Raw genomic sequence first — 25,915 nt, forward strand, 5'->3', positions numbered from 1 at the left:
AGCCATAGGAGAGGTGCAGTGCATAGTCTGATTTTGATATGTTTATTTTCTGAAATTCTGAAATAAGTTCAAACCATCAAGTCGAGGATGGGGAATGAGTTATCCCTGCTCACTGTTTGTCTGTTAGGAAGTAATATGCTGTACTCAATATATGTACTTCGTGTTTAATATATGTGGGTTGTGGTTTAAGGAAACTGCTGTCATCCTGAAAGTGATTATCTATCCCCTAGTTCACCATAGAGTTGATGTAATGAGTTCTTAAAGTCATACTGCTTCAAAATTAAGTTAATAAAACACCATTAACCATCTTTTTGTTCCTAATTTGATGGTTTTACAAGCATATACATGGAACGATTAACCATTGTTTCATAAAGCTTGAATATCATTTATTTGACGAGTATATAGTTAAGTATTTTAGATTATGCTCCAATGTTGAAGACCACTTCTACAACTATTACTTCACAGGAAATGTAGTTTAAACAAGCAGCCCTCCAACAAATCTGACCAATGTCTTCCGTTTTTATGTTATGGTATCACTATTTTGTTTCAACTCTGTTTTGAAAACTGGTATTCTTATATTATATAAACATTAGGAGGTTCGTGAGTGAGTACGCTGCATCCAGCGCTACGCGTCGTGGCAGCTTACAACGGGAGAAGACCCAAAGTGCCAATGTCGTTTGCATTGTGGATGAAAACAATGACTCCGAGAAGGGTGCTATCAACTCAAGACATATCAAGACTCTATCAACAGACAGACAGACACACATACGAAATAAATTGTTCAGTTCCCGTACATAGCCAATGCAAATAGAATTGATGTCAGTCATTGGCCATATTAAAATAACATTATGTTCGAGTTGCAGATTTGCAGTTTGTTATCCCGTATTTAAATCACAACCTTTCAGTATACAGGGTATTTGTAGGTTGTCAAATATGCACAGGAAACTCCATACACATGTTCACAGTCAAAATGTGACTCACACAAGAAAATATATACCTGCTGATACGATTGTCAAACTGGGGTCCCGAAAGTTTGAACTACCTGTATATAATTCAAACAGCAATAAAAGTAGAAGCATTTACAACTAAGTCAAATGTCAGTGAAACATGCATTCGTTACAATCACCCTGGTCATAACAAAACAATGCAAGGCATGACTTGTGTTAAGGAAGAATGGATGCAGTATATTTGAAGAACACCACACAAACCCGATGGAACATATCGCCCAGGGTGTTGGAATGGGTTGTAATGTTGAGCACGAAACGCTTATGTTTGCGAGGTAGAACCTGATTCCAAATTAATTCTATGATGTCTTTATTGGAGTATACATTACGCCCCTCACTCCCCCCCCTACCCCCCCGCCCCCCCCCCCCCCCCCCCCCCCACACACACACACGCACGCACGCACGCACACACACAATCGACGTTATTAAGTATTGGTAAGCAGGATGACATTTGTGGTTAGTTATAATCGTTTCTGTTCACTAGCATCCACCTTGACTGATTTAGTTATGAGCATTGATTTATTAACTTTCATATGTAGTCTTCAGTTATTGGAGGAAATAATGAGTGTACGTCTGTCACACACACACACACACACACACACACACAGAGACATAGGCCACTTTTACCAATAGTCAGGCCATATCTCAACAGGACTCCAGATTAATGATTCAAAAATTATACCCATGTCGGGAATCGAACGTACATCTTCACAGTTTGACACTTAACCCGATAGCCTACCAAACGCATTGTTTCGTTCGTTTGTGTGTGTGTGTGTGTGTTTGTTTGTTGTTGGACGCCGCACTCTGCAATATTTCAGCTATGTGACGGCGGTCTGTAAATAATCGACTCTGGGCCAGACAATCAAGTGATTGACATCATGAGCATCGATCTTCGCAACTGGGACAGGATCAACCAAATCAGCGAGGATGACTACCATGTCTCGTTACTCGCCTCTTACAGCAATCATGGGTTGCTGAAGACCAATTCTACACCACTTACATGAAGTAGGCACCACCTGCGTGCTATGGTGTAACCTCGACATGCCAACGACCTCGACATGAATTGCCGTTTCGGATGCATCTCGAATTGCCGTTTCGGATATCTTCCACAGTAAATGTATTTAAACAAGCTCGATTGGCAAACCTTCACCTCATCTCACCACACACCCTCAACTCTTAACGCTCCACTGGCGCAATCGTCGGGAAACAACCAGGACAAGGGGAAAGAGTTGTTCTTTAGACATTTCATGATAACACCAGAGCTATTTAAGAGCTTTGATCTACAATGGATTGGACTCAACCAACAGAGAGAAAAGACTTCACGTCATTCAAGCTCTCGGTGTTTTCGACCTTAATCGCCTGTGTCCATTGTCAATACACTATCGTACCCAATGTAATGTGCTATTGAACTGATTCAATGTATTTTTCATAAATAAGTTCCACAATGATATCGTTTTGAATACATGCAAACACAAGAGGTGTGAATAAACACCACCCGTCAGAGAGGAAATGTGTGCATATGATTCATTGTGATTCACGTACGGTATGTGTTATGATAAGCTTTGTCAATTTGAATCAGGATAGAGGGCATTTGAAATTGCACGTTCCTACCCCCTATGTGTGCAAATAAATGCACCCGAATATAAAGCTCGATCGGCCAAAGGCTTCAGAAATTAAACAAAGCCGCGTTCCTGAACATTCTCGAGAAATTGAACATTGGGCCATTACATTTATGTTCGGTAGTAGTCACTGCTTGTCGTTATTTCCAACAAATGTACCATGTACACCTTGACGTTAACATTGGGCATAATCCTAACCACATTGGATTTGAGACAAGTGGGATTAATAATGATACCTATTGAATGATTTTCTTTAATGTTTCAATCTATAAAAAGGACAAAGTGCAATACTGTACAAGCATTAGATTTTTTCTCCTTTTTATACACCTTATCCCACATTTCAAATTAAAGGAAAAACGTAATTACTTCATCCATGTGCATTTGTCACGTGGTGACCACAGATAAAGTTACATCTCAATCTTTCAAGACAATTTGTTGAAAATGAAACAAATATTTAATTATGTTTACTAGAAAACAAAGTGTGTCTCACATTCAGAATGGTAGATTGTAGACATGTGGGTGAAATTTTCAAATGTGCTTATCATTGGCACCGAGCATGTCTGATGCATTTCTTTACTTCAGCCGGAACTGTAGAATGGATTTCATAAATTTCTTATGAAAATTGTTAGGCTTTTTGTTGTACATTTTAGCTTACCGTCTGCCAAGTGATGGTGGGTCTAATGGGTCTCCTTTCTTCTCGGATTGTTCGGATGGACGGACATGTATAGTTCCATTTGATATAAGCATCAAGGGTATCGATTTAAGCGTTTCCCGAATGCAACGAAATTGTGAAAAACATTGTGAAAAAGTGAAATATGTTATGATAGACATTACATGATGTGTAACAAGCAGCGATGAACGTGCAGGACTGTGACAGTGAAAACATTCTGGGCATTCGTAAAATGTGTTGTGTTTGATAATATTTATACTGCTGCATGTAGGATTAGGTGTGCATTTCTCCACACAGGTAAAATGTTTAAATAGCCATTTTACAATGTGCAATGTGAATGCTATTATCAACGTGTTTCTGTGTTTTCATGGAAAGATCCCATGTCTATTCAACCGTAAACACTGTAACTACAGTAAACTACGGTTATAACGAACACGCTTATAAAGAACTGACGGATAAAACGAACTTACTTTTTGGTCCCGACTATTTGCTGTAGTTATGCTGTATATATGCTTATAACGAACTACGTATACGGTTATAACGAACTAAAATTAGTAGTCCCTTTGAGTTCGTTATAACCGTACTTTACTGTACATTGATACATAGTTTATCTATTCAGCAGGTCCGTCAATGCATCTTGTGCTGAGAGGTCGTTGTTGGTGTCGATTATTAATAGAACTCCGTCATGACAAAATGGGAAATTACGCCATTAAGATTAATACAATGTAGTACAACCATGCGAGGTAAAAAAAATGATAATATTAATTCCGTCTCATGTATTATGGCTGGGTAAATAGTCAACGTGAGGCAGCTACTGTAACGACATTAGGAATACCATTAAGGGTTTGTATATTCACTGGTGGGCAGGAAAGAAAATAGTATCTAACAAGAGAAACCGTGTTTGCTTTTAGGAGCACCCTAATCATTTTCATATAAATCCCTGACGTAAGATCCGGGTAGTATCGCCCACGGCCTGATCGTTCATGAATGTACATTTGAGATTCAACGTTACATTACAAATAGTTAAAGAATGGATTTTCTAAAGCGTCTTTTGCCAAATACATGAATAGCTTACAACATTCAATTATAGTGACAGATCGAGACGCACTGTCCTGTTCGAATTCACTTTTGTGAATGTGGTAAGTCTTATTTTGTTTTAGCTATCATTTGTATCATGATTTTCTCGCCATCTACTTAATGGTAAATGTTAGCAAGTATCTGTAGTTCATGTCCTCATTTGGGACAGTGGTAGAACATTCCATTTATTCAAATTCAGGCTAAATGATTGATCGGTGGAATGTAGATTGAATTTGCCTTTAAGAATAAAACACGGATAGGCTAACCAGGGACTATGAACATGTGTGCACAATTTAGCGCGTATCCTATTAAACTAGTTTGATAATAATGGTGCTTGATAACACTAACACATGATGATGTTCATGTAGTGATATGTATATGGATAGAGTAAATACGTCGCACTTAATAGTGTAGTGCGGATTCGCCGTCAAGTACGGGGTACTACTTAGCAAAGTAACCACGTCTGACACCAGCATGATGATGTGTGTACTTTGTAACCACTCTTGTCAGTCTTGTTATTCTTACTCAAGCTCTTCATACATTATTCTGGATTAGATTTGTGTCAGTATATCATGGAGAAAATGGCCAATGTAATCGAATATGTTGTTGCGTCTTGCGTTTAGCGTCACTATTGAACGTGACATCACCTATCCTATCCTATGACGTCACAGGCAAATTCATACATATATATATTTATCCAGGAAAAATACACTTGAACCAGAATTAACCTTTTCTTGGACCCCTGGTTTGGCATTGTTATGATAGGAAGGCCCGACGTCCTGGTAGTGGTGTTATTGAAATAATCGAAGCTTAATAGGAAGGACCAAACGACCAAGTAGTTGAACACAATGTTCACTAATCGAACATAAACTGTTTTGCCCCTTCTCTCTCAACTGTTCTTTTTTATGGAGATTTTTTCTCAGCGTACTAGAGTTTAGTACTTGGAGAAAATATGTGGGAACGAGTGAAACCAGGGTCTTGTTGAAATGTTTCATGAAAGTCAGTATATGTGTTTGTTTTAGTTAGATGTAATCAAATAATGATAATCAAGGAATGATCGGTTGAAACTTTAACCAGTCCGTACAACACAGTCGTATCCTTCACATGACTGTTATAAATAATGAACTAATTATGTGTGTGTGTGTGTGTGTGTGTGTGTGTGTGTGTGTGTGTGTGTATTAACTTCATAATATGTATGGGGGTCGAGGAGATGGGAACTCAGTATCAATATTGATATACATGTGTCACTAATCTGTTATCGATATTGGACTACACGAATACATGTTTTCCTTTTCAGTCTTTTTACTGAAAATCATTTTGAGACAGGATCAACATGACGTAAACAGATATACGTTGTGATGTCACTGATTGATTGTATGACGTTACTAAATAATTCGTTAACGTGACATTACCAACTAATTCGTCAACAATGTTCATAATACCAAGCACTGTTTTTTCTGGTGCAGTAAGGAGTTGTACAAGCAACAATATGCTATAAATCACGAGGTTTGAAAAAAGTTTAACTTTCTTTTCTTAAACCATATGCATGAACAGGAGCACCTTCATTCTATAGATGGAGGTCACTGGAAGAAGGAAGAGCCTCGGATTATGCATCCTCCTTGGTATACATTTGACTCAAGTTTCCCAAGGTACGTAGAATAGGAAAACAATTGTATTTCGACTCATTGCATGAAATACAGAATAAAAAAAGCTCAGAATAAAAATAGTTTTGTGTGACAGGTAATTTACGTGCAGTAAGCATTATTCCAGCTATAGCACGGCAGCCTGTGTACAGTCATGGTTGTCATGAGCAAATCTAACGCTGTCGAGGTAAGATCACTCGCAATCAGCAAGGTCGCCAATATTCCCCAAGGTCACCCCTTTCAACAGAATGACTCTTTATGTTAATGTTCCAGGTGTTCATAGGCTTGTGTGTCCAAAGATAGGCTACTTGGACTCGCCGGTAAACCTGACCTGTATTGGCAATGGAAGTACACACTCCTACAAGCAGCCAGCAGGGGGCGTTGTGACTACATGTAGCTTGACCACAGCAAAATGTCTACCTGACGTGATGGTGATTATACCTAACTCTTCCTACAGTGTTCTGACACTACCTAGGGTAAACCAGTCACACGCAGGAAACTGGACTTGCTCAATTGGGGAAAATGTGTCAGGTTGTGTCATGACAGTTGCAAGTAAGTATGTTATGGATAAAAAAAAATGTTATGTGTCAGTCTCCGACTTTGCAATATTGTTTTGAACTTGAAGCACAACTTTATTAACCATCTAGCTTTAGCTGCTGAAATATTTAATTATATATCGCGTACCTAATGACGAAACGAATCTTTGGAAACGTTTCGGATAATTATCAAGGATATATCATACTCGACATAATAAGCACCCAGGGCGCTCTCAAAATTAGAAATAGGGGGCTCTTATTAGAATATTATTTTGGTGAAAAACAACGGGGTTGAAATAAAGATCATATTTTTTTTGGTTTATGCTGACAGCCTAAAATGTTTAAATACAACAGATATATATTTTCCAGAATCTTTTTTATCATAATTAAGGATGCATATAACACACGTATTATACACGAATAAATAAGTCTTGTGTACATTGATCAATCGGAAGGGGTGCTAATTGGAATTGTTCATTAGCCAATATATTAGCAAATATCGACGTGGGCACTTATTAGAGCGGGGCGCTTATTACGTCGAATACGGTAATGCCTGTCAAAAAATATATATATTGCAAATAGAAATGATAGTATTGCAAAGCTGGAAAGAAAATAATGCTCACGGTTATCACCAGCGCACAGGCACAAAACCTCTATGTGAACTAAAAATAGAAACTTTTACAGGGAAATGAAAAACGAAAAGAAAAACAAGATGTTACTGTTGCTTGAACATGACACCGTTAGTGAAAGTGAAACATTTAGGGTTGTACAATAGTTTGCATGGCAGCGTATATTTGAGACAAATATTTCTGAGTTATTGGTATGACATGGTATCATGTGTTTTAGGAATGTACATGTATACATGTATGTAAACGGCAGTTGTTTTATGTGTGTTTTGGGACAAAATAATACTCTTGTTGAATGTTGTATTTCAGAACTTCCGTCTTGTATTATTTTGAGTAAACGGACTGCAGAGGAAGTGACAATACGTGTACAAGTCTACCATTGTCCTGATTCCATTGAACTATATATGGATACTGGAAATTTGACAAGAAGACTATTGAATACATCATCTACTACCAATACTGGCGGCATGCTTGAGATCACAGTTAATGAAACAACATCGTTTGAACAGACAAAGAAGTTGGTCTATTTCTGTGGAGACAAGAGTTCTGAAATTGCTTGCGAAGGTACTAAGCATGCACTTATGCATGTACAATACATTGGGTTGAGGATGATGAGTGCATGGGTGATGTAAAGACATATTAACGTTATAACACCCTTTCAATAATTCATCGACCAAAAATTGTTTTGTTTGTAATTGTACTCACTGAGAGTGAAGTAAATGCATCATTCTCTTTGGATGACGCCGGTGTTCCCAATGCCAATTTGCGTCTCTAAGACATATAAAAGTCCGGTCATCACTGGCTTGGTTTTCCACATCACGCTGACACGCCATGACATAACTGAAATAAGCCTAATTTACTATGTCACTATTATTATAGTTAGTACTTTTTCCTGTATAATGTTACCACAAGTAAGGTGATCTTGTTTACCATCACACACATGTAAGGGTCGAAACCTACATCGTATCGATCAGACAAACATCATCCCAAATGTAATTATCTCGGTCAATTGAAGCATTCAGTGCACCACAATTTCTTTCTTTAAATTCACTTTAGAACGAAAATCAGATATGCGTAATTAAGGTTGTCCATGTTGTTAATGACGATATAGTGTTCACTTGCGTCTGTGGCTTCCTATGTGTTTTTACTCAGTGTCTTATTTTTTTCTTTATCTTGTAGTAATAGTCAATGTAAAATAGAAATATGTTTCACTATAGTAACAAGTGGGGAGGCATGAAAGTATGTTGACTTGTAAAAAATATTAACTGGAATTCAAATGCATGTGATTTATTAATATATAACAGAGTCCAGTGTTATAACGATCACCGCACGTGTCAACAGAGCCACACATTTAAAAAAAAATATGGACTGGCGACTGGTCGATTTCTTAATGAGTATTGAATTAAACTGTAAAATTAATATTTCTTTATAGATAGAACACCACCAATACAGAAGGTCCAGGATAATTATATCGTCATCGGAGTAGTTGTGCCATTTTTGTTCGTCACGGTCATCGTCGTCGCCATCATAATCATCATCCACAAAAGGAAGAAAAAGGATCAAAAGGATCAAAATCCCGACCCGCAACAACATTTAACAAATTTGTATTATGCCGACGCCTGTGTGAAGTACTTCCCTGAGCCAAGACCCAAGAAGGACAATTCCCCAAGTTGTGGAGCAGCTTTTGTAGACATAGAGCACTATGCAATTGTTGATGACTTAAGTGTCCCAGAAACAAAGACAATGAAACAGGTCTTACATTTAGAAATGGACGCGGGGGGCTATTCACTTGTTGCTGACAGACGTGCTGCCGACAAAGGCACAAAGGGAGATGACACAGCTACATCCCAAGACACAGGCTACTCTGAAACTGTTGAGGGCCAAAGAGCAGCAGCTCCTAGTATAATGCAGGAAGACCTACCTCTCCAAATTGATGATGCAGGATATTCAACTGTTACTGACAGACAAGCTGCAGAAACTAGCCCACAGAGAGAAGACACAGCTAAACCTTTAGACACGGGCTACTATGAAACTGTTGAGGGCCAAAGTGCAGCAGCACCTTGTGTAATGCAGGGAGACCTCCCTCTCCAAATTAATGCTGCAGGATATTCAACTGTTGCTGACAGACAAGCTGCAGAAACTAGCTCACAGAGAGAAGTCGCAGCTAAACCTTTAGAGACGGAATGCGATGAAAGTGTTGAGGAGGAAAGTGCAGCAGAACCTAGTATAAGACAAGGAGACATATATGCAACCATTAACAAGAAGAAAGTCACGCATCTACCAATAGCGTAGTGCAAACCTTACATGACCACTGGGTAGAATTATATTAGAATTTAGAATTTGAAGATTTTGATGACTTTGTCTCTTTATAAGGAACTTAATTTTATTGTTATTGGTACGGGTAAGCCATGCATAAATGTTATTTCTCGAAAAGGTCACTTAGATACTGTTTGTATAATATTTGCTGGATGTGATAATATATGTAATGCAAATATTATTACATCTATCTCTTTTTTATCTCAACTCTTATATCTTTGTTTTGGTAATCTATATCCTAGTATCTCGCACTTGTACATAAATATATACTTTATTTTATCTTCCAGCAGTGTAATTGTGTCCTGACAATATGTAAAATGTATACTCTGCAAAACATGACAAATGATTTTAGATTTTAGTATACTTTATATTGCATATGAATAATCAACAAATGATAATCGATTGTTCAAAATTTGCACACATCATTCTCATTGATCCAGGTTCCATTTGGCGCACGTGGAACAGTAGATTTTCAAGATGAAGGTCATTGGTGCTCAATATCTTGTATGGCCACCATTAGAGTTCAAACCCGACTGGCATCGTCGGGCATAACTTTTGCCCGCGACGCCTCTTAACACGATGTCTACCACAGGAACGTTATATCATTGGATCCAAGAACAATATCTTCGAGATTGCCTGATAACAGTTGCATATTCACAGCAGAAGCAAACGTCATTTTAACAGCACTAAAATGTATCAATAACTAATCTGAACAAAAACAATATATTCTTTTCACTTTCATGCCCCCAGGATATTAAAAATATGTCATCTAAACATCCATTTTTAATCCATTTAATAATTTAAAAAATTGTTGAATTTTTTAATGATATTGCCACTGGCCAATGTGACATCGTCTTTTGTTGGTTACCCAGCCATGTTGGTATCATAGGTAACATAATGGCCGATGCTGGTGCAAAAGCAGCACTCAACAAGCATGGCCTGCTTGACTGTATTGATATTTCCATTAGAAGGTATCAATATTTCAAAGTTTCATCCATAAAGGGTATTTGTAATCTTAGTTTTTTAATCCAATTTTTTTCTCAAGAAATAGAATGAATTGATAAATGTTGATGTACAGAGTTATATTTTACGAAATGGTAGTGCATAATTATTAACCGAGATTGTTCGTGGTTGTCCCCTCGGAGGGGGTTGAAGTAGGGTAACAATTGTCTCCCTGATGGGGTATCATAGGACAAAGTCATTCACAGTTTCTTATATTAGTCCTACCGTAATTTTTAATCGTAGAATAGTTGTGACTTTTAATTGGTGGTCAAAAATGACTACAATCGCCAGCAGCTGAAGCGATGGTGTAAATCCTGCTGGGGAACCGTGCAGGTAGCAGAAGTATCGTAAGTCCCCTTTAGTTGTTGGCGCCCGTTATCTTTATCTCTAGCCCGTTTTTTTTTTATAATGAATTGTTGAATTATAGGTTATTCTTTTTAATTGTTCTCAACCTTTTTAATTTTAAACTGTGATAATTTAGTTATTATAGTGTCCGTTGATGACAGGTTTTTATTCGTCTAAATTTATGTATGATTAATCTTGTCGTCACGATATGGCTGGAATATTGCCGATCAGACGTAAAATATTGACTCACTAACTCACCCATCAACAAGTCGAAGGATAAAACTGGAATCATCACTAAACTCCATCGCAGTTGTGGCCATACTCTGAGACCTTGACACCATTGACATCGAAGCTGACGATGCTGGTCAGTCAAAATGACACCTCCAACTGGTTGTCAAGCGCGACCACCTTCAGCGCGTAAATGGTTTCTCACTGTCTGGGCTGATATCCTACACTAGGCACCCCTGGTATTGCCGAAGTTGTGGATGTGACCGTGGTGGTTCTTTCAAGTAAGTAACCTAGTCGTATGACCCTGTCCTGTGCTCTGGTAGTGATACGTGGTTGACCGGATCTGGGAAGGTCACGCTTTATCCTCTGTATCTGATAACGGTTCCAGAGCCTTGTAATGGTGCTTGGTGCTACGTGGCAATACCTGGGTACGGCCTAATATGCAGTCGGCCGATGGCGTTGTTACGTTGGGTTTCCGTCAGTCGTGGCATGTTTTCGCTGTTCACTTGCTGTAAGATTGTGATGGCATGCAAATGAAAACCAAATGTTTTTATAGCCCTACAAGTTATGTTGCACGCACATATCATGTTTATGTGTTTCTGCGCCAGGCTCTCATGTGGTTGTATTTTTTGCGATCTATCCATTTTTTCTGCGGTACCTCATTGTTTTCAAATAGATTTACTTTTGGTAATAATTTTGTGTAGATAACGGCAACACGATTTTACCACTTTTGCATTTTTTATTTTGCAGAGTATAAAAATACCCTTGGGGTGTTCCTGAATAAGAGGCGCCCAAATGGATCGGGTGGTCAGGCTCGGTAACGTGGCTCATTGCATGCCATCATACGCTGGCTGCGTAGATCATTTTTCACATATAGATTACAGGACTGTTTAGTCCAAACTCGATTATTTATAGGCCGTCAAAAAACTTAAATATCGAGGAGTGCAACAGTCAACAACAGTCACACATAAGTGTTTATTTTCCGAAAATAAGTTAAAACATAAATACTGTATCATAACGTTAACGTCTTATCTTTTTTGTCTGTTTGAATAACACAATGTGTGTCTGTAGCTGGACTGTGTGCGGCGTGATGATACTGTGGCTACACACAAGCAGGTCTTTCATGGTTGTTTTGACGGTAAACCTTCTCCAGCAACAACTACTGGTTCAAGTGATTTATGAAGCAGATCTTTATTATGTCTATATATCTTTCATGTCAATTCAAGTTAAGTATATTGTGCAACTATTCATTTATCCGGTCGACATGGCGGTATTGGGTATCTGACATGGAAAGATAATGCGATAATGGAGTTAGTAGGGTAGTTTTGGAATAAAAGCATCGGTTCGTCATGCCAAAGAGCATGATGTTGCTTTCCTACAGTGTGTGCGGCACCCCCTCCCGGAGAAAGATATGTTCACCGTAGGCCAAACGTATATACACAAAGATACTCAATACAAGGATACCTGTCCTCCAGTATAAGAACCGGCGTATTTCACGCACTCCCTACTTTTTGCTCAACGTGAGTGATTGTAAAGGAATTATACTGTCACAGTGCCCGTTCAGTCGAACATAGTATGTATATTAATCGAACACCATTCAATATTCAACATATTGAATTTATTCTAGTGTGTTTAAGATCGACAGAGAGATACTCTACATTCGTATAGCCATTCATACAGTTACATGATCATAACATCATTTGAGTGTTCAATTCTCAGTAATGTTCATACAGTATTATTTGTCTACGATCAATAAAATCCTTCGGCTACAAAAATCATATTGTTGGCTTATTTCTCTCCAGGTGTAATCTGGTATTATCATGGGGAAATATGATGTATGACAATTGACATTACCTGAAAGGAGACATAACAAAAGTGAATGGTTTGAATAGTGTAGGGGCACAATAAACCTTGCTCTGATTTCGGAAAGCAATATTCGTTGAGGGAGAGCACAAACTAGCAGACGCATATACTTGGTGTAAAGCCACGTTCAAGTATATTAACATATACCTCAAACAAGTGTCTGAATCTTCATCTAGTGTCGGCATGATGTGTCAAACTTCGTTAACCATTGAGCAATATCAGAGTTGATAACATTATCAAAAAAGTGGCACATGTCTGAAATCTGTATATTTCCTCCCACCTAGTGATATAACGCTCTGAACTATAATCATATATATAGCTGTAAAGTCAAACGTGTTTCCGTATGGCCGTGAGTTGCTGACGTTGCCAGTAATCAAATCAAGATAACGCTCAACCAGGAAGCTAATTACAGGGCGTACCGAGTAGAGACAAGCAGGCATGATATCAAGATTTTCTCACCACGAATGCATCTCTAAATAAGAGGTAAGACCATGGTTTTGGAATAATTAACGTATATGTTTCAGTTTTAAGCTTCGTTGGCATAGTACCTGCATATCTATAACAACAGCTGTTCACAACATGACGGCATGGTATAGGTAATGAAACCGATTGACAGTGAGACAGAAATCGTTTCGAAACGATCAGTGGATATTATGGTCCCACATGACCAACTTGAAGAAAACTTCACTTTAAATCCATGGGGCATTTGCCACTAAAACGTGATGACTATAGCTTTAGTTATGCCTCCATCTTCAACGGTTCAATGTGACTTCAGCACATATTTTTTTTATAATTATAGAGCGTTATTTTTTTCTGGCTTTTATATAGTTGTAGTAATTTTCACAGTCGGTTGAAGCTGAGGCTTCCGAATCGGGGGAGCTATACATTTACAAAGCTGTTGATAAAATGGTGAGACAATGGTTATTACAAAAATTCGTCCCTTGATGCTCGAGATTACGTATGACATCACATAGTTACATCCTCACTGCCAGTATATAGATCACGTGACATATGAGCATAAAATATTCCATTTTTTGTTTGTTGGCTTTAGATGAGTGCAGAAGGTCAGTGTCTTGGCCGCTTCTACACTTAGTCAGAGGCATCGTTGTATGGTTTAGCACACATATCATGAATATTTCTTCCTTGTTGTAATAGGTGAAAATGAGTGAGAGGAGAACCATGTACGCTGTTCATCTCCGGACGCTTCTTCTAGTCGCTCAACTATCACACTGTATGTACATTGTTTCACCTCGGAGTGTCACTATTATTTATGCTGACGCATTAGTTCTACATTACACTGTGCAGGGTAACGAAAATGTGTTTTGGTGTGTTTATACAGCTCTGTCGTATCATAGTGTACCAATATATTTCAGTGCACCATTTTGCTTCTACAGTCCAGAGAAGTCTGTTTCGGCAATAAACGAGACTGATTACTCTGGGGTTAACGTTTTATATTTTAACACTGATTCAGTATCCTTCAACTGGATTTGTATTGGATTCAACAGAACACTCATTTGAGGGAGGATAACGGTATGTCCATAAGCAGTGTTTCTACTACATATTTCTTATTTCCGGAAATCGGTCGTTTTGCCTCTTTACGCAATTTGAAGGGTTATTTTCTATAATTCTTTTGATATAGACTTGACTGTATGAACACCCATTGAGCTCATTGTGTGTGATTGTCTGTAACCTTACGAAATACAACACCAACCCACGGAGTCAATGTAGTATATAAACAGTATTATTATGTTTATAATTTACATGCCTTACTGGCTATATTTAATCAGGTCACCAATGTAAGACCATACTGATTGGTTGCGATTTGCACTTTAAATAATCTCATAATTATCTAATTTTATCATTTATGTTTGAATTAACAGCCTCCCATTATTCCTTCTCGGCAGGTGCTGCTAAAATGAACTGTCCAGAGTTGGGTTACATTGGCTCTGAAGCAAGCATCACCTGCATTGGTGCAAATACAACACATGCCTATTCCAAGCCCAGTGGAAGTACCGCTTCCACTTGCGGTGTGACCAGCCAACATTGTATAGATACTGGCGATGACACTGGGACAGTCATCAATGCAACTCAGACTGTTCTCACGATATCCAGTGTCAAGCAGTCAGATGCAGGCGAATGGGAATGTACGCGTGGATCAGAATCAACTCCGTCAAAGTGCTCCATGGCCGTTGCAAGTGCGTGTCTATTATTCTCCTACGGTTAAACCCATAGTGTCACTGTATATGTCTTTGATGTACTGAGTTGACTTCTTAACGATGTTTTGGCCGAGACATTTAACCTTTCCTATCCTTTCTCTTTGCTTGTATGCAGCAGACCTAATTTAAAAGTTTACATATCATGTTAGTTTCAACAAATCAGTCAACGCGCTATCGTGTCAGTGGATTTTCTGGTCCAGACTAAAGCGTTAGACGGCAAAGAAACACTTACTTTTGTGAATACAAGTACCATATTGTAACTCATTTGTGTGTGTCAAAGCCACAGATCTTCCAATCTCTGGGCATATGTCGTTTCCTTTACGCCACGGGGGTGATTCATGACATTCTGGAACTGGTAGATATTCTGAAAGTTTCAAACCTGCATCCTCATTCACTTCAACTTTACTTGTTTACATTCAGTCCTACAAAATCAAAACTTACTTGTATTTGTATTTATTTAAGACGTTCCGCGATGCAGCATCGGCAGTGACAAGAATGCAGACACCCTGGCACTGCATGAGGACCTAGCACTTACTGTGGACATACAGGAATACTACTGCTCTGCACAATACAGCTTCATGCTGCTGGTTGGGGAGGTCATTGTGCAACTACCGGTTTCTGAATCTGTGAACAAACCTACAGACAAAACAGCTACCACAATCGTCAACGTCACAGATAAATCTTTAGGGGTTGTTCAGCTGGTGTTTCGGTGTCACAACGTAGAGCAGAACTTGTCCTGTGATGGCGTTAAATTCATCAATGGTAAGTTTACACCTTACATCATCTTTGAATTTATTCTGCATCATTTTCATTTCCTTTTTTTCGCGAATATAAGTACTAAATTTATAGTTTCGGTAATAAACACTATTTGATTGTATTAATTATGTGACGAGATACCAATGAAGTGGTGTTGTACAATATGTCGTGAACACTTACTCAACAATATCAACTTTACATAAATATACACCTTAATTGATTCGAAAGTGATGAATGAAACCAACTTGTTCTTTTCCAATTTTTAGTTTTGTTTATTTTGTTAGAGTTGCTTTGCAATGTTGTTATCTTTATTAAGCATTTGATCATAAGACAGTGTGTACAGGTATTGCCTTCGTTTTAGTTCTCCCACGATGCAGCATCACAAGTGGCAAAACTTCCAACGCTGTAAAACTGCACGAGGAACTAGACCTTACTGTTGACATACAGGATTACTTCTGTTCTGCATCATACAACATCACACTGCAGGTCGGAGATGTCAGTCACGCCTTGTCTACATCTCAAATAGGTACTAGACTAACGAAAATGTCAGTTAACACCACCTTGAACGTCACAGACTCAAACTTCGGAGACGTGCGACTCATCTTCTTTTGTCACGACCAACACCAAGTCCTTACCTGTCAGGGACTTCAATCTATCAAAGGTGAGTTTGAATAGGATTTCTAACAAGGTTTTCTGCCCCACACTGTGATAGAAAGGGTTTCACGTTACTTTTGACGATTGCATGTGTGCCTGTCCTTTTCATGCGGTTTGAAGCAAAAGTGTTAATAATCAAAATGTGCATGTATATCATTTATAAAGAATGCTATTTTACATCTTCAGTTACCTGGTTTATTTATGAATGATATGTCTGATGCATATGGCATTTAACTACCGATTAATGGTATGCAATAGGGCGCATTACATCTGGCATGTTTTGTATGGTTTGTACGTCGTGTGTGATTTGTTTGTGGTGTTGGTTGGTTGGTTTGTTGTTGAACACCACACTCCATATATTAGCTAACTGATTGTTAAATATACACCGCTTAATACTGACAGAACTCCTTTTACCTTCCTGTAATTAACCTTGCTGATAAAATAATGTCCCTGAAAACGTGTCGTTACCTAAAGCTAACAGCGACATTGAAGAAATCATGTGCCAAATATTTGTTGTTTGTTTGTTGTATAACGCCTCACTCAACAATATTCCAGCTATATGACGGCGGTCTGTAAATCAACGAATCTGGATCAGACAATCCAGTGATTAATATCATGAGCCTCGATCCACGTAATTGGTATCGATGACATGCATTAACCAAGTCAGCGAGCCGGACCACCCGATCCCGTTAGTCGAATTTTACGACAAGCATAGTCGCCTTTTGCAGCAAGCATGGGTTGCTGAAGACCTATTCTACTCCGGATCTTCACGGGGCGTTTGTGGTGTGTGGTGTGACGTGAGGGGTCTGAGATGTGGATTATAATGTGTGTGTAAAATGTACATGTATATGAAATACCTGACCTGCTGCACATCACTTGCATAATGCACAATGTAAAAACTGATCTAATTTTCTATGCCTAATAGTATCTACACATATCTATTCCACATATTTCTGTCGATTCTTGGCCTTGCTGGCAAAACAAATGATAACAATACTGAAAGTCATTGTATCTGAAAAGAAACAACATCGTTTTTTATATCTCACGATGACATGCGTGAACCTTATCTGACAGTGAAACAAATCGTTTACTATTGATGTTGATACCATCAATAACGGTATATACATTGTACCTGTCCATCTGAATATAGTTGAACATGCCTGGATATTTCGTATCACCTCTTCACTGCTTATTACTTTAAACTGTTGTTTGCAGATATCAATGTTCCTACAACTTTCCCCACAGAAAGCACGGCCAGTACCTCAACACCCTCAACCTCTACACCCTCAACGTCAGCAATGTTAAATACTAGGATTATTGCAGCAGTTGTATCCTTTATTGTGATTGTAGTCGTCAGTTTGACAGCCGTTGGTTGCTGCTACCGCCACCGAGTGAAACAGTCGCACCACACCCATACATCTGACAATCAAAGCGACTTGCCGAATGAAGCTGTAGAAAATCCTGCCTACAATAAGTCAACATTCAATGAAAACATACTATATTGAATACATGTTTTTCACCTTTCCAGGAAGTCACAATTGGTTATATGTGTGTTCACTTCAAAAGAACATGGAAAACTCTAATCAAATCTGGCAGGGAATGAATTATTAAATTATAAGATTATAAAAGAGTACATATCTTAATGCGTACTATTTGTTCTCGTGTTTGTTCAGGTTAACACTTGACTTGCCTTTGCATGTGTTGCATGTGTGAGGTGCCACCAGTGTGATGGGATAGCCTTACCCTTACGCGAACACCTGGCATCATCTGTATCCGATAGTAATTCATTAACATGTGATTAATGTTTATTCGGAAAGGTACAATGGACATTTATAATCATTATGAAAAGGATTTGTTGCCTTTGTTTACAGGTTTTGTAAAAAAGCAATTTAAGTTAAGTTAAATTATGAAGGACCATGAATCTGTTAAGATGTCCAGGATGGAGTTAGCGTTCCCATTGTTGTAAATGCATAATAAAGTGTAAAGGTTTGATTTACTGTTCCAAACGTATAGTAAGTAGTCATTGGGGACATGTATTAGTTTTTCCGATCATATCAATTCTGCATTGAATATCTCAATATAAACAACAAATTTGGAAAACCCCGAACGTGTAATTCGGCGGGAGCTGCAGGAATATGGCTCAACATAAAGGGAAAGTTGACTATTGGAAAGTTGAAGTCAACTCTCTTGTCATATAGTCTTGAGGATATATTTTGTCATTCTAAATGATTATATATATAGATCTAAATATGAAACATTTGAAGCCGTCTCACCGGCCTCCTTTATTTCTAGTTCAGGCGGGTAAATAATTGGAACGTTTATTTTATAGTTATTTGACGATATCAGATCATCGATATATACCTGAAGCTCAAGTTAAACTTATTGGTCAAATTACCTTCTTTTGAATTTACCAATTCGGGCATACTCATATGCACAAAGAAGGAGATCAGCAAGAAGGTGAGCGTAATTGATGGAGGATGGCTACTTCTTCGCTAAATGTATTACCCCTAATTTTACATGAATGTTATCAATGAGAAAGTCTAACATTTCACATATTGGTTCCTCAGTGAATTTCTTATGCCATTTGCTTTCATGTGTAACAAAATTACCTTAAACACCGAAAATACACATCTATATTTATGTGTCTCTTGGGCACGCCAGAAACCTAAGGTTCTGGGTTCGAATCCCGGTTCACCCCGATTATGTTTCTGGGTTTGTCAGCACCGTACCCGTGCTCGTTGGTTTCACCGAAGTGGTAAACGTCTGAGACCTGCATCACTACGGACTTTCCTCCCACATTAAGCTGACACGCCGTGATGTAACTGGAATACTGTTAAAAGCAGCGTTAAACCCAACTCACTCACTCACTCACGTTTTGTAAGCAACACCTCATTGATTCAGGAATGAATTTGTTCTTTAAGTTTGTCATGTGGGATGGTGATGTTCAAAGTTAAAAAATGAAATGTTTTGAAAAAATTGAAACTGGTTCTTTTCTGAGATTGCAAAAAGTCAAGCAAATATGTTAAGTCTTTCAGAATCTACATGGTAATGATTTCACCTGTCACAAATACTTGTCTTACGTTACTTTTTCCTTAAAGATGAAATGGGATACAGGCTAATGTTCAGACAGTATGTTATGCTATGAGGGTTTTCTGGAAAGATAATGTTGCACAGACCAAAATGTTTGCCACAGCATCATAGTATTCGTTAGTATCCCTTAGGTCACAACATATTTTTCGTTATCTCCTTTGCGTGTAATTGTTCTGGCACTTTGTCCCCCAAAAGATCCAGTGTAACCCATTCGTTGTGACATGTCTGACAGACCAGTCTTTACTACCTGTGTGGGCGACATCAGAGATTGTACGTGCGTTTCAGATAAATTATCCAGCGAAGTGTTATAACGGAAGGTGTTTGACACTTGCCGACCGTAACATAGGTATTTCTTCAGGTGTTGTAGATTATAAACTGCGGACATCGCAACTCCTGTAAAGTTAGACCTGAAAATATCACACAAGGTGTACTATACTAACGTCTTTAAAGTCAGCATAACTTCTTTCTGTTTATTTCCTTATTAAATACCATTTAAGTAAAACTTCTATCATGTATTCACTTTTTGAAAATTCTTGTCATGCTTAATGACCCATACTTGCCGTAAAAGGCGACAATGCTTGTCCTAAAAGGCGACAAACGGGAACGAGTGGTCAGGCTCGCTGACTTGGTTGATGCATGTCATCCATCCCAATTGCGTGGATCGATGCTCATGATATCAATCACTGGGTTGTCTGGTCCAGACTCGATTATTTACAGACCGCTGTCATACAGCTGGAATATTGCTGAGTGCGGCGTTAAACAACAAACAAACAAAGTTATTCGTTAGCAACACTTATTTCAAGACCAATTGCTTTTCTGCTTCTTTAAATGTTTTGCTTACGAATATATATATATATATATATATACCGAGGGCGACCTGATGCAGAATGCATATAGAACAGGACATGTCTACCTTTTTCGCGAACACCCGGTGTCATTACAGGATTTCCGTGATTCAGTCATATTCCCATTTCGTATTCACCTGTTACGCCCAGTGAAATCTGTTGAAAGATAATATAGACGGACTAATTCCCTCGCGTCGACGTTTACATTCACATGGCACTGTCGACATGTCTCAGCTATTTTGAAAGCCGTAATTTGGATCGTATGTACGCCCTTGTTTTGCAATCAGAAACTGCATTCAAACAGTCTGTCCTTCATATTCTAAATTCAAAACGACACTGACAGAAGATAATCAGATCAGTTATGATAACGTTCCGAAACAGCATAAAAGGCAACATAGTGGTGGCATTTATGTGAATGGATCACTGAAGATTTGTGACGGCAGCTGGTGTTCGCGAAGATAGACTGTCCATCAATACGCATTAGTAGCACGACGATCACAACCAATATTGTTTCATTATCTTTGTAATGTTTGCCACCAAAGCAATTAGTATTTTTTTATACGATTTACCTGATAATCACATATGTATTTCCCTCACTGACACGTTTTGCAAATTATTTACATTTGTTTTTGACAGAAGAAAGCGGGCCTCTTGAGACAATGATAATGTTACAAATTAGTCACAAACTGGGTTTATACCGGAATAGCTCAATTATAGACTAAATACTTTCTCGTTAAGCAACAAATGCTGTTCCGAAATGCTTCTCCACGACCAAGGGCATATTCTGCTGCAGCTACAGAGTAAACAATGGTGTTCTTTTGAGAAGTTTTAAACGAGAGGGAGTAAATGGCAACTTGTTAGCCACATCTATATGGTCTTGCTCAGCATGTGTTCCAATGAAGAATGGTAACTTCGGATAATAGTATTTCAACTGTAATATCGGCACTCGATCGTGATGTGACAGGAGCACGAATATGTTGTAATGATGTGCCACATCTGAACATTGTTGTGAAACTACTGGATTAAAAGTGACTGCTTTTATAACTACAGTGATTGTGTTGCGAAGACGCGGCATACTGAGCAGGTACGAAAAATGGAATAAGCAGCGAAGTTATATTCTATATTCAGCTTAAAGTCGTCATCGAATAAAACCTTCAGTTTCCCCCAACTCATGCTAACACATCGATAAGATATTATTATTTAAAATAATATGTATACCTATCTTATGAAAGCATCGTTAAGATACTTGACAGTTTTGTATTCCTGATGGCGATCTCTCACTGTTCCTACAACGACTGTCAGAAAATATCTTTTCATCCTTCGGCGTGTCTGAAGTTTTGACATTCAATGTAAAAAGTTGTCTATTTTAAAGTTAAGATGTAACAATTTCCAATATTGAGCTTGGGCGACAAAGTGCCATGCCTTACGAGAATGGATTATGAGAATACTGTCAAGAGTATAACCACACGTATTTTGAAGATCAACAACACGTTATATAAACAATATTCCACTTGCCACAGAAAAAACTTTCCACGTTGTGTATATTATTTTAGTGTATTGTTGCTTATAATGTTTTATGGGTCGGCTTATTTGTTGAATAAAAAATGTATGTCAGTCGGTAATATTGTATATTCTTTGAAACCTGGAAGACTTGATATGACTTCATTTTTATTTCAAGTGTTTACAATTCTTTGTAACAGACTCTTTATTCATGTCGACATATGGTCAATGTCTCAGATATACAACACGAGTAACTTTCCTCCCACATTAAGGAGGATATTTTGCAGGTAAACAGTTGAGTTGCCTTTGCATGTGCCGGTGAATGGTGCCAACTGTGGGCCAATACATGGAATCATCACTATTCAATAGTGATTCATAAACACGTGAAACTGATATAGTCGGAATCACACAATGGACTCGTCGTTAGAGATTCCTTATGATTATAATGATTAGATGTGGACTAAATTAATGACCGTGGACAGGGAAGTACGTTCAGTGTTTTACTGTCCCTCGATGACAGGTTTTATTTCGTTTAAATATACGTATTAAGAATGTATAACCTCTCGTCACGTTATGGCTGAAATGTTGCCGATGTGACGTAAAGCATTAACTAACTCACTCACTCACCAGTTCTGCAGTTGCATGGATCTACGTATTCTTTCGAATGGTATTAATGAAATGAAAAATATTGTTGCAAGTAAAATTAGAGACGATGAAATAAGTATGGTTTCAAAGCAATGTTAGGACAGATATGCAGAAGATAACACAACCGAAACCAGGAAGGACATTGTGATCTGTAATCAGATATTTATGTCCCCATATATGCCACAATGGCTCGAACGTTGTGTTCCGACACACAGCTATACACACACAGTCCTGCCTCATTCAAGAGGAAAAACTTGATAACGACTATAGTCGTGTGTACGTGACTATGATGACATTCTGTCTATGAATTGTGGCTTTCTGTGTACATGCTAATGACATGCCCCGTACAGTTTTGGATGCGATCTTTGGGGAACAATTTACTAGATACTTCTCTCTAAAAAATAACATTGTTCAATATATGAGCGCTTCAATCCTTACATTGACATATACATAAACAATAACAAAAAAATAGATTAAATATCAAAGTTTAACTTTTTGAAGCAAACTTAATCAACGCGGAGAGTCGTGACGTCATTCGTCCTAAAAAATTCAATTTGGAGTGACATCCCTTGGTTTTACAAACGACAGAAAATGGCGGCTACGGCAATGTTATTCACTTGAAATAAGACCCGTGAAGATACGGGTTAGAATAGCTCTTCCGCTATCCATGCTTGTCGTACGAGGCGACTGACGGGATCGGGTGGTCAGGCACGCTGACTTGGTTGATGCATGTCATCGATCCCAATTGCGTGGATCGACGCTCATGATGTCAGTCACTGGATTGTCTGGTCCAGACTCTATTATTTACAGACAGCCGTCATATAGCTGGAATATTGTCGAGTGCGGCGCTAAACAAGAAACAAACAAACAAACACTTGAAATAAAAGTTGAACCTAGTAAAGAAATCCAGTCCCGGCTGAACCTGACAATGGATTGATATTAATGTTCTGTTAACTTAAGGTGTGTGTTTGAGTCAAACTACGGCTGCTGATAACGGGGATTACTGCTTGGACTTCCCGAAGCAATACCCCACAGTGTGGAGCTGATCAGTGATTTCTTTTGGTACATTGAGCATTCTCTGTCCTGGCTTCGAATGAACTCTTCATTTCAGGAACCTGACATATACATGATCTGCCTGGCTTCAAAGCCTGCATCATTCATAGCCTGAATCGATGTCGCTACTAGTTTTCCCAAATGATTTTTAATGTTATTTTTAGACATTGAGGATTTCCCCTAAAGTAGTTCTGTATGTCGCCGCTCGATTGCCTTCGAAATAACGTGACATACTGACGTTCATCGGGAAGTGAACGACAGTTAGCTTGGTAGGGTTAACCTGAGCGAAGTCACCCGCTACTGGCAATATTTGCTATCAGAGCAGAACTACTCAACACACAAATGGGTTATCTCTTTAAAGGTTCTGTGATTACCTCTATAGGCATAACAGTCTGGTATTAACATACAATAATCCATTGCTGTTCGACATGGATCTAACATTGATGCTGATGCAATATCAAGATTATCAAAAATGGATTAACATGTTAATGCAAAAAGATCTGCAAAAAAAGCCAAAGTGTCTGGTCAGAGACTCTGCATTCGCCATTTCATGAACTCTCTTGAAACGGGGAGCAATCCTGACCGTCCACTCTACATTAAGGATCAGGAGATGACAGCATTGCTGACGTTTTTTGATCACTTCAGACTGAAAAGAGTCTGATATAGACCCACAAAGCTAAATGATGATGAGCATGAGAAACTAGTTTTGCCTTCAAGATGAAGGTCTGCGCTTGAACGCTTGAAAGCTTGCATAACAAATCTGGACATCCTTGCAGAGACAGTACAGTTGTCTTATTGAAGGAAAAGTTTTCTGGTCTTTCGTTTCCAAGAGATAAGAGTTTAAATAATAATCAATTGAACATCCTTGCAGAGACAGTACAGTTGTCTTATTGAAGGAAAGGTTTTCTGGTCTTTCGTTTCCAAGAGATAAGAGTTTAAATAATAATCAATTGAATTATTCCAGCTGCAGAATACTGTGAGCGCCAATGCTAGTAATATAAGGCGTTCCTTATGAAATTGTCTGTGTTAACACATTATTGTACGTCTTAGAAATGAATACATATGTTGAGATATACTTTAAATAGGTTCATGTTCTCAACACGTGTCAAACTAATTAGTATACAGTACTCAACCCATCACCTCACACGGCCAACACGAGGACGGCAAGGCGCTCTGCTCGCATTCTCGCTCACACAGTCAAATGGCAGACAACTTTTGGTATATTTATCAGAATTATGGTCCCTTCACAGTGTTATCTTATTATGACAGTCAAATGTATCAAAAGAGCAATAAACAGTTGGTGCGTTTTAAAGTAAACTAAATCATCAAAAAACAACTTTATACTTGGTATGTCCAGTCATGTTGATTCCATACCTCACTGGAGTCACATTATAACTTATTCACAGCGTTTTTGTCTCAAATCGTTTAGGTTACAACGAAAAGAAGAAAAATCTAGTAATCAATCGGTATCAAATTGTACAGTTTAACTTGACAAAACTGGACATGTAGCATCGTACTAGTTACTATCACCATTAATGCATAATGCCATATGAAACCATTTCTGATAAAATACGGAATCGCATTTTTACTTTTAGTTTCCAGCATTGCAAAATTGAGGGTATAATAACTGTATTTACTTTTTCATTCTTGTAAATATGAGATGGAGTGCACCTGAAGCCAAGACAACTGAAATGCATAAACCCATATGAATCAAGAGCTACAAAATGAACTACAACTGGAGTCTTACTTTCAAATACGAGGGGCGTTCAATAGGTTTTGCAACTTGGGCATTTGTGTTTACACAAACAATGTCAACTTGTGGCAGGTGTGACACTAGTCATGCCATCAGGTTGACACTTGTCATAACAAGCTCCAGAAACACCAATAAGTTAGATGTGATGGCTTCATTCACCTAATGGTGGTCACAATCATGGATTCTCTCAAACATGAACAACACGCTGTAATAACGTTCCTTACCAAAGAGGGAAGCAAAGCAAAAGAAATCCATGATCGCATGTGTAAAGTGATGGGTAAGGATGCTCCTGACTATTCCAATGTGCCGTGGTTCTCTACAGTTTAAAAGGGGTAGGGAGTCCATAGACGATGACCCAAGGTCAGGCAGGCCTTCCGATGCCACCCAACCGGAAACCATTGCTGCTACAGAAAGAAGAATTTTTTGTCTGACCGACGAGTGAAAGTATCTGAACTTTCTAGGGAATTCCAAATA

The 25,915-nt window shown here is 38.4% G+C and overlaps 2 protein-coding genes across 4 annotated transcripts; both read left to right on the forward strand.

Moving 5' to 3' along the window:
* The first annotated feature begins 4,340 nt into the window (after positions 1–4,340).
* Positions 4,341–9,625, forward strand: LOC139458407 (uncharacterized). The gene is made up of 5 exons (XM_071239831.1): positions 4,341–4,432; positions 5,925–6,019; positions 6,287–6,565; positions 7,485–7,739; positions 8,608–9,625. The coding sequence occupies exons 2-5, from the start codon at positions 5,944–5,946 to the stop codon at positions 9,465–9,467; spliced, it is 1,470 nt and encodes a 489-aa protein (XP_071095932.1). The 5' UTR covers positions 4,341–4,432; positions 5,925–5,943; the 3' UTR covers positions 9,468–9,625.
* A 3,721-nt stretch (positions 9,626–13,346) lies between these two features.
* On the forward strand, positions 13,347–22,072 carry LOC139458416 (uncharacterized). 3 transcript variants are annotated; one of them, XM_071239839.1, is made up of 6 exons: positions 13,347–13,412; positions 14,085–14,160; positions 14,834–15,124; positions 15,608–15,907; positions 16,263–16,562; positions 17,771–22,072. In XM_071239839.1, the coding sequence occupies exons 2-6, from the start codon at positions 14,091–14,093 to the stop codon at positions 18,058–18,060; spliced, it is 1,251 nt and encodes a 416-aa protein (XP_071095940.1). In that variant the 5' UTR covers positions 13,347–13,412; positions 14,085–14,090; the 3' UTR covers positions 18,061–22,072. The 3 variants fall into 3 exon arrangements, with proteins under 3 accessions (XP_071095940.1, XP_071095941.1, XP_071095942.1); XM_071239840.1 differs by having other exon boundaries at positions 17,801–22,072; XM_071239841.1 differs by lacking the exon at positions 16,263–16,562.
* The last annotated feature ends 3,843 nt before the right edge of the window (positions 22,073–25,915 follow it).

Source organism: Haliotis cracherodii, unplaced genomic scaffold (genome assembly GCF_022045235.1).
Source record: "Haliotis cracherodii isolate W230 unplaced genomic scaffold, xgHalCrac1.p SCAF_12, whole genome shotgun sequence".
Classification (NCBI taxonomy): Eukaryota; Metazoa; Mollusca; class Gastropoda; order Lepetellida; family Haliotidae; genus Haliotis; species Haliotis cracherodii.

Coding starts and splice junctions, on each gene's coding strand:
- LOC139458416 (XM_071239839.1), top strand. CDS start 14,091: ATGAGTGAGAGGAGAACCATGTACGCTGTTCATCTCCGGACGCTTCTT. Junction 14,161..14,833: donor AGTCGCTCAACTATCACACT/GTATGTACATTG, acceptor CCTTCTCGGCAG/GTGCTGCTAAAATGAACTGT. Junction 15,125..15,607: donor GTGCTCCATGGCCGTTGCAA/GTGCGTGTCTAT, acceptor TATTTATTTAAG/ACGTTCCGCGATGCAGCATC.
- LOC139458407 (XM_071239831.1), top strand. CDS start 5,944: ATGGAGGTCACTGGAAGAAGGAAGAGCCTCGGATTATGCATCCTCCTT. Junction 6,020..6,286: donor TTTGACTCAAGTTTCCCAAG/GTACGTAGAATA, acceptor TTAATGTTCCAG/GTGTTCATAGGCTTGTGTGT. Junction 6,566..7,484: donor TTGTGTCATGACAGTTGCAA/GTAAGTATGTTA, acceptor GTTGTATTTCAG/AACTTCCGTCTTGTATTATT.